This window comes from Saccostrea cucullata, unplaced genomic scaffold, assembly GCF_032062105.1.
Source record: "Saccostrea cucullata isolate Sc308-1 unplaced genomic scaffold, CSIRO_AGI_Scuc_v1 ctg3483, whole genome shotgun sequence".
Classification (NCBI taxonomy): Eukaryota; Metazoa; Mollusca; class Bivalvia; order Ostreida; family Ostreidae; genus Saccostrea; species Saccostrea cuccullata.
Genome location: NW_026922108.1, coordinates 53,184 through 62,313, shown reverse-complemented (window position 1 = coordinate 62,313; position 9,130 = coordinate 53,184). Strand labels below are relative to the sequence as shown.

The 9,130-nt window shown below is 33.6% G+C and overlaps 1 protein-coding gene across 1 annotated transcript; it reads right to left on the bottom strand.

The window, feature by feature from the left end:
- Positions 1–1,523: 1,523 nt before the first annotated feature.
- Positions 1,524–3,521, bottom strand: LOC134261193 (SCAN domain-containing protein 3-like). Its single transcript, XM_062743639.1, has 3 exons — positions 2,953–3,521; positions 2,670–2,853; positions 1,524–1,637 (listed from the first exon to the last, which is right to left on the bottom strand). The coding sequence occupies exons 1-3, from the start codon at positions 3,519–3,521 to the stop codon at positions 1,524–1,526; spliced, it is 867 nt and encodes a 288-aa protein (XP_062599623.1).
- Positions 3,522–9,130: the final 5,609 nt, after the last annotated feature.

Here is a 9,130-nt window from a genome sequence, read left to right as displayed (position 1 = left end):
AAAGCAAACTTGATGATAATCCGCTTCGCGTATTATAAAGCGTAAACTGGTCCAAACCAGGTTAAACTCGAATAATTTGAGTCGTTCTTAAAATATTTTCATATTTTAGTATAACTAGGTTTACACATTGGAAAAGATCTAGAAATATTAGAAAGGCTGAGATTTCATTTTATTACGTGCTGCTTGCTGACCTATTCTCCTTTTTTTTCGTTCGGAATGATGTAGTTTGCGGAATTTTTAAAATTCACTTAAGACTACCTTTTTTTGGTTCAGTTTTCTAAGTTGTGTAATATCTAATTATCACTATCCCTTTTACATCACTACATATACTTCCTATATGATCTTTTCCCTTTATCTATTCTCGAAATGCAGTTATGTTGATAAAATTAAAACGAATATCCTCATAAGCGACATAGCGGGTACAGTATTAGCCTGACTGATATGTATCTGAAATGAAAAAGCTTTCCATATCTTTATAAAATAAACTTAAGAAAAACTTGTCTTCAGAGAATTGTTTTTTATTTTATAAATATGGGAAGGTGGTATGCGATAATCATATGAATGATATGCATGGTTCAAATCAGGAAGTGATGAAGTTAACAAAAGACTTCCTGGGATACTCTGCTTATAATTCAGAAGGAATCTTCTATTCCTTACAAATAGAGGACAGCTTTAAATTTGAAATACAACTTACTTAAAACACGTTGGCTAAAACTTACTTATCATAGTTTTGTACCTAATCTAGACCTACCTTTTTTCCTCTCCGATTAAAGACGTTTGTTGAATGTTTAAATTTGTGACCCCGTCTCCTTGGTTAAGTGAACCCTCAATATATACGTGTAATATTCTCTCTATTGTTAGTGGTTAAATAAAATGCAAATAAAAAAGAAGTGGGAGCTCAGATTTCGTGAAAATTTAAAAAAAAAAAATAAGCATTTCTTGACGATAAGTAGGGGAAAAACCAGAGTTCTGGGACAGTAGCCTCCCATAGAGTTAACATGGAGTAGCCTCCGATAGCCTCCCAAGGTGTGAGGCTACCTATGACGTCATACAAATGTCTAATTTACTCATTAATTGATTATGTATCATTATTTTTTTATATTTAGAAACCAATCATAAAAGTGAATAATTAAAAATGATTGATTGATTGTTTGATTGATTAAGGAGTATGTGTTACAAAATTCGTTAGTTTACAATGATGTGCGGATGTTCGCTAGTTTCTGTCACTTTTTTCAATATATCTTGCAATTGGTTAGGAAGTTTTGATTACAACAAAAATAAAAATGCGATGATTAAGGGCTAAATTAAAGCTAGTTCAACTGCTTTTATGTTGCAGTTTTTTTTTAAATCCATGATACCAATTATAAATTGTGATGAAGAATTGATAACTACTTAACTGAGGTATTACATATTTTGAGGAAATATGCATATAGGAATTTTTTTCACTTAGAACATCGGATCTCAATTATGTACTCAAGACTTTACATGTTATGATCCCAAACATTACATGCACAGTCCATGTATCATTCTTTATCATAAAAAAGAACATACGACTGTACATATTTTATTATCTCCGTTACAATAATGAAGCTTGGGTCGGAGAGCCATCCCAAGTCCACTTTACAATGCCCTACACCCTAACATATAATATACAAGTAAAATACTTAAACTATCCATGTAAGAGTCATTTACCATCCACCACACCATACACTAGACAAAATTGCTAACGCACCTCTTGTTCATTTTTATTTGTGAATTGAACATTTGCCAAATCGGTCCTAGTGTATATAATATGCCATTATTTCAAAAGCAGTGGGATTGACAAATGTCTTGGCATCATGAAAAAACCCTTGAATGACCTTCTTGTCCGAAAACCAATTTCCAGCTGTGCACTGCGCACCATTTTGACACAGAAATGAAATTCTTGATCACTAAAGGGGTCTGTGAGATTGCCACAGGAGTAATTCCCCCAGTAAAAAATCAAATAACTAACGGTCCACTTTCACACCTTATGTCTACTTCCGGTTGACCAAGTTTTGTGGAACACAACTTATTGTATGCTGTATGTATATAACGTTTTTATGTTTGTTAATCTATTGGAACAATTTTTCATGTAAAATATTTTTAATTGTTTTATTTTTTACTTTTTCTAAAGGAACCCCCTTTGTGTGCTTTTGCACGCTTTTACGGTGTAGAGTTTTAAATTAGCACAAATGGAAAGAACACAAATACAAAGAAAAAATTGAATTTTTTTTTCAAAAATGGAATAGACACGATTTTATCTTTTTCTATGAATTGGTCACACTTCAATAAACATTGTAGTTATTATTTATATGGTTTGACAGTAATATGCCTTATTTTTTGTTAAAGTAAAATATTTATATATCAAATGCATCATAAACAGGTTTTTAAAAGTAAAAAATTAATTCTCTTAAGTGGTGCGTTAGCAATTTTGCCCAGTGTACTTCAAACGATCTGTGTGTATGTACGTTCTTTTCGATGTGATAGACTCCAAAGTTTGATCTTTTCTGGGTAGTACACTCTTCTATTTACAACTCAGATATATCAAAAGCATTCACCCAAGAATTAAATTTCTTTGGATAATGAAGCCATTTTACAAAATATTGTTTTTGTCTACCCTTTCCTCTTGTTTTTAAGACCTTTTCTACCTTCCAGAGGTCGTCCTCTTTTATGTCTACTTTTTGAAGTTCTGATTGATAGAAAGTTCCTCTGATTTCTTCTTCATCAAAATCCTTTACTCTGTAAACCGGTAAACCACCACGTAAAATTCTTTGTGAAATTATGAATATTTCCCCTGTCCACTTTTCATCGTATTCACGGAAGAATGGATTCCTGAGATGGGTGAGTCTAACATTATCACCAATTTTAAATTTGAAAGGCTTTCTTATTGTTTTTGATTTTTTAATGACCGTATTATCTTTTGGCCAATACATTCTCCACCATACAGCTGTTTCATTTTTACTGTTGACACTCTTAGGCGCCATGCCAATCGTTCTGTGATATGAGTTATTGTAGCTTTTGACAAATGTTTGAAGTTTATCTATGTATTCATACGATTGTTGGTAAGTCATGAATCGATAAATCCTCGTTTTAACAGTTTTGATGACACGCTCAGCAACTGCAGCTTTGGTTTCATTCTGAGCATAGAGGTGTGTTCCGTCATAACCGTTGAAGACTTTTTGAACTTCCTTGGATCGAAATTCTTGTCCTTTATCTGTTCGTATTCTTTTTGGCACTCTTCCTTCTAGAAAAATTTCCCACAATGCATGGGCAACGGAAATTCCTTTTTTGTCTTTCAAAGGACGCATCCAAACATACTTTGAAAGAACATCAATAACAACCAAAATATACATGTATCCATCATTATACTTGGCAAACTTTACCATATCCGTGAGATCAGCAGACCATTGGTCATCTATGCCGGTTACCATAATTTTGTTTCTTCGAAATTGTCTTCGTAGTGGTCTTTGTAAACTGTAAGCCTCTTGGTTTTTAACCATTTCCTTATTTTATATTTGCTTATCAGATATTTACCATCTTTCCTAACATATCAGAATAATTTGTCAGGTCCGGAAAAACTACCAGCATTACTTGGATTGTAATAAATTTCATGTAAATAATCCTCCCACGACATGTTTCCTTTTCAATGTACAGCAGAAAAATGAACGCATAACAATATATCATCTATATTTATCAAGGAAATTTTCATTCATCATTTTCACCCCCTTCTGAGTCTTCCTCTGATTCACCTTCGTTATCGCACTCATCATTATCGTCTTCATTATCTGTTTCCTCGTCATCTGTTTCCAACATCATTTCTTCAAGTAAATGTTTGTATTTCCTTAGAGTCATGCGAACTGCTGGTAAATTTGCATAACCCTTTTTGAGGAACTTTTCAATACTTTTCATGACTTTCTCGTGGATCTTTCCATCTTTTAAATCCAAAAAGTCTAAGATTGAATGACCATATAAATTTGAAAACGTGATGAAATCAGTTTCTTTCATTTTGTTATCCGCTTTTTTCTTCAGCATTCTTTTTGGATAATCCGCTGTTTTTGTATTTTTCGACTTTTTCAGACCAAACCTCCTCGTTTTTAGCTTTGGATCTTTTTCGTATTCTTTTAAAATAGTCTTCTTCTGCTGATGTGACAGAAGACCCCCCCCCCCCTCAGATTCAATCTCCAATTCATCTGACTGAAGTATACGAGGCCTCTTTCTATTTGTTTCCACGTCATCATCCAGTTGTAATTTTCATTCACGGTTATGATTCTCTGGACACCATCTCTTAACATGTCTTTGAAGGTCATGAGTACTCTCGAAAACGAGACCACAATCGTCACAAGAAGCCATGATAGATTTCAAATATGAAGGAAATTCGGTGTCAATAGACAGACTGTTTTCTTCTTCAGAGTTACTTAGATGCGTCCTTTCTTCTCCAAAAGATTTTTGCGAATGACTTGTCATCTCAAGTTCGTGTTCTTTTATAGATGTGTTGGTGAATACATCACTGCGCATGCGCATTGATTCGGGTGTTGTTGGCTTTAAATCAATCAATAAATATCCGTAAGGTTTTTCTGTGGCTTCTTTAAAATGTCTCATCAAATGCTGAGAGTTTCCTGGATACATTTGTCGAGCAAGTTCATAACTTGTTGTTTATCAATTGGGTTATTAAACAGAATAATGTAATGACAATTACGTCTTTGAGTCGGAACCTTGTTGTAAAACAAATTCTGGTTAATGGCAATGATTGATAAATTCCTATGATGACTTCCCTCCATAAACAATTCATTGATTCGGGGATCTTTAGAGGTACTTGACATCATATCATCTAAAATCAGCATATTTCTTGTTTGAGGATTTAAAAAAGAATCTTCTTCTAAATCTATTGGTATTCCTTTGATGAATTCCACGCTGGGGGAAACCGTGTTCTTTATGACATCATACAAAGGTTGCCACCGTTTATAAAGCCAAATTATGCGCTCTGGTGGGGGATCAATTTTGGTTAAACAGTTCTGTAACAGTAATTTGACAAAATACGTTTTTCCACATGAGGTTGGTCCCGATATGTTTGCAGTAAATGGATGCTTGAATTGAAAAATCTGCTGCGGTATCTGATGGGGAGATACAGTGGATTCTTCTCGGTGTTGCTGCTGAGGAAATAAAGTGGACTCCTGCTCTTGCTGCTGAGGAAATCAACTGGATTGCTGCTGCTGCTGCTGCTGCTGCTGGGGAAATAAAGTGGATTCCTGCTGCTGCTGCTGCTGCTGCTGCTGGGGAAATGAAGTGAATTCCTGCTGTTGCTTGAGGAAATGAGACTCTTGGTTTTGATTTTTAAAAGTTTCGTATAACTCTTGTTGCTGCTGATTTGCGGAATGTTTTTGTTTCATGTGACGCTGTAAATCATGAGGCCAGACGTAAGATCGCAGGCAATGTTTACACTGATTCATGATGATTGATGTTCACTCCTTGGCGGTAAAAAGTAAACTGGCTTGAATTCTTCACTCAACACTTTATATAGCCATCGCTGTTGCATCATGGGATATCCTCCAATGACCATGGACTAATGTATGTATCCCATCTTTTAATATATACCGCTTGTCATCATAAGGGGAAAGGGTTGTCTTGTTTAATGCTATGGTGTGTATCTGATGTTTTTCTGACCTAAATGTTACCATCGTTTCCATTTGAGTTTCCTTCTGAAGTAAACATTCTTTGTATGATAAATGACGCAATTTCGTTCTTATCACAGACTTGCTGACACCTTTTGCAGTACGCTTTTCACTTGATCCATAAGTGAGGCTGTACATTTTTGGTTTCAGTCCTATAAACTCAGTCATTGGTACTGACATTGTTTCATCTTTCATTTTACCTAAGACTTTTTTATTTGTAGCATCATACAGAAAGTGATCAGTTGGGTAGTCACTAAAATCGAAGTTGTCTTTGTCCTTTTCCAAGTCTTTGTACAAGTCATCCGTAAAAATATTGTAGCATAAGGAATCTGTGTCTGTAAAGAGGAGCTCAGCTTTATCTTCATACCTGGATTTGACATGGTTGTAATGGAAATCATACATCAGCACCTTTGATAGTTCTAAGATTGAAAATCCAACGTAAATGGGGCGATTCAAGACAAGATTTTGTTTTGTAAGTTCCACTGATGCTAGATCTTCGTTGAATATTTTGAATGATTTGAACCCTGGTTTTGCTGTCACTTTGAGAAGCCTTTGCTACCTGTGAATGAGCTGAATATCAACCCTCTTCCTCAAATTCTCCATGGTTTTTCCAAATACACTATTATTCATTAATTTGTAAAAGTCTTTCTCAAAGTCATTCTTGGCTGCTCTTCGCATATTTGTGTTGAAATCGATGTATTTTCTCAGCCATGGCGCTTGTTGAAAAGCAACCGCTTGGTGAATTTTGGTGACCCTCATGCCAAGAGACATATAAAGTTGCAGATTTCTGTAATGCACGACATAATCTCTCTTATCATTAAGATTCGGGACGAGTTTTCGAGTTGAGGTTTCCCCAAGATGTAGATCTTTTAGGAGTTGCAACTGATAAGGAGATAACATGTCTTGTTTGACTTCACACGATTCTGGTGCTAGTGGGTAATCGCTGTGCGTATCATGTAACTCTGTTGGGTATTCAAGGTCTACCGACAAAATATAACCTTCTTCCGACGTTAACTCTTTTAACTATAGTTTACTATAGTTAACTATATTGATAACTTTGACACTTTGAAAACTTTGATTTACTATAGTGATAACTTTGAAACTTTGAAAAACTTTGACGAAAACTTTGATACTTCAAAAAACTTTATCGAAAACTTTGATACTTTGAAATACTTTATCGAAAACTCAGATACTTCGATTACCTCTCTTGGAGCTTTAAAACTTTGCCAAAACTTTGACAATTTAAAAAACTTTATCAAAAACTTTGAAATTTATCCATTTGTGGGTAAAACTTAATCAAAAACTTGCTTTGAAAAAATTTATCGAAAAATTTAACACTTTGAAAAACTTTGTCGAAAACTTTAACACATTGCCAACCACTTTAAAAACTTTATCGCCAACTACAAATTATTTTAAAAATTTAATAAACTTTATCAAAAACTAGGTTTATCAAAAAGTGAGAAAAACTTTAGTTGTTTGGTTTGAAAACTTTGATGAAAAACTTTGACAAAAACTTTGACATCTTTATCGCCAACTTTAAAAATTTAATAAACATAAAAACTGGGTTGTTTGAAAAACTTTATCAAAAAGTTTGATCTTTGAAATTTATCCAAAACTTTGAAAAAACTTTGCGAAAACTCACTCTCAAAAACTTTGACAAAAACTTTGACACTTTCTTTGATGAAAACTACACTTTGAAAAACTTTGCAAAACTTTGACACTTTGAAAAACTTTGACAAAAACTCACTTTAAAAACTTTGATTTTGACACAAAAACTTTACAAAACTTTCATTTTGAAAAACTTTGGCCTTTGATACTTTGAAAAACTTTGGCAAAAACTTTGCACTTTGAAAAAAACTCCCTTTGACACTTTGAAAAACTTTGGCGAAGTTTGATAAAAAACTTTTGCAAAAACTTTGACAGAAAAAAACTTTGGTGAAAACTCTTTGAAAAACTTCAAAACTGCATTTTGAAAAACTTTGGCAAAACTTTGATTTCTGAAGTTTTTTGACAAAACACACTTTGATTTACTATAGTTAACTATAGTAAACTATAGTTAACTATAGTATTTTTTTGTTAGGGACGTTTCTTTTACGTGTTGTAAATCTAAAGAATCGATTTCAGATCATTTGTGGGTAAAGCTCATCCATACAAATTGTTTGCATCTAGGTAGATGATTTGTTTGGTTGACCATAAATGGGTTGTTTGCTTTTGCATACACATTAAAATGTTGAGATAAATAAGTGCATATCAGGATCTGTAAAAAGTTCCAAATTTACACCTGTCATTTTGAGAGGCGCCTGTCATGCCAATACCTGTCCAGTATAACAATGTGCAGGATCTAATTCATACATTTTAAGGCACAGATTTCTGAAGTTTTCAAACACATCGGCCAATAGTAGAACATCTGATTCCATGTACAGATCATGATACTCCCCTAAATTAGATATTCCAAATGTTTCCCACACATGTTGAGCATGGTGGTAATCAGCTTCTGATATATCTTCAGCGTTGATGGAACTGTAAAAAACAGATCTGTCTGGTAGACAAGTTTCGTTGAATTTCTCCGTACTGTCCATGTACTCGTAGGGATAAACACCCTTACGCATGAGTAACTTCAATTTTTCTTTGACTGATCCAGAATGCTTTTGCTCAATGTACTGTCGGAGGTGCTTAAATTTTTCTACACCTTCTTTAAAACATTTTTGTTGTGTAATCCTTTTAGTACATTACATGGCATAATAGATTTGGATATTTAAAACCTGTACATTAAGTCACCTGTAACCGTACATTAAGTTGACAAAACTCTCAATTCTTAACTTAATCGACAGCGTTTTGTCAACTTGATGTACAATTAAAGGTAACTTAATGTACAGGTTTTAAATGTTGAAAACAATACATAATTAAAATAGGCAATTAAATTTTTGATTTAATGCACAATCATACATCAATATCAAACAATTGTACATGAAATGTTCAACAGTATATCATCTTTGGAAATGACAAATCCAATGCAAAAAAGACACATGTGTAAATCCTGATGCATGATAGTTTTAGAACATCCATATCCAAAAGTTTCTTTATTAAATACAAACGTCTCATCCTCTTCACAAAATTTGTTAATGAATGCTGGACGTGGTAGATCCATTCCATGAATGTTTAAAATATATCCAACAGCAATTTAAAATTTAAAAGAAAAAAGGTTATTTCCAGATGAAATAATAATCTCACTAGATGCACTGCAGGTGGAATCATTTTTGGGACAGAGATCACAAATTTTATCTTTTCATACACTTACCATCATCTGAATCCTTCATATTTCCATGAATTATTCCATTTACTCTCTGTTGCTATTTATTGTTGGTTCAATTGTAAGATATCTGTGGCCCGTTTTTTTTCTGTTATAAACTGTTTCCTCAAACTTCATACAAGGGGGTCGC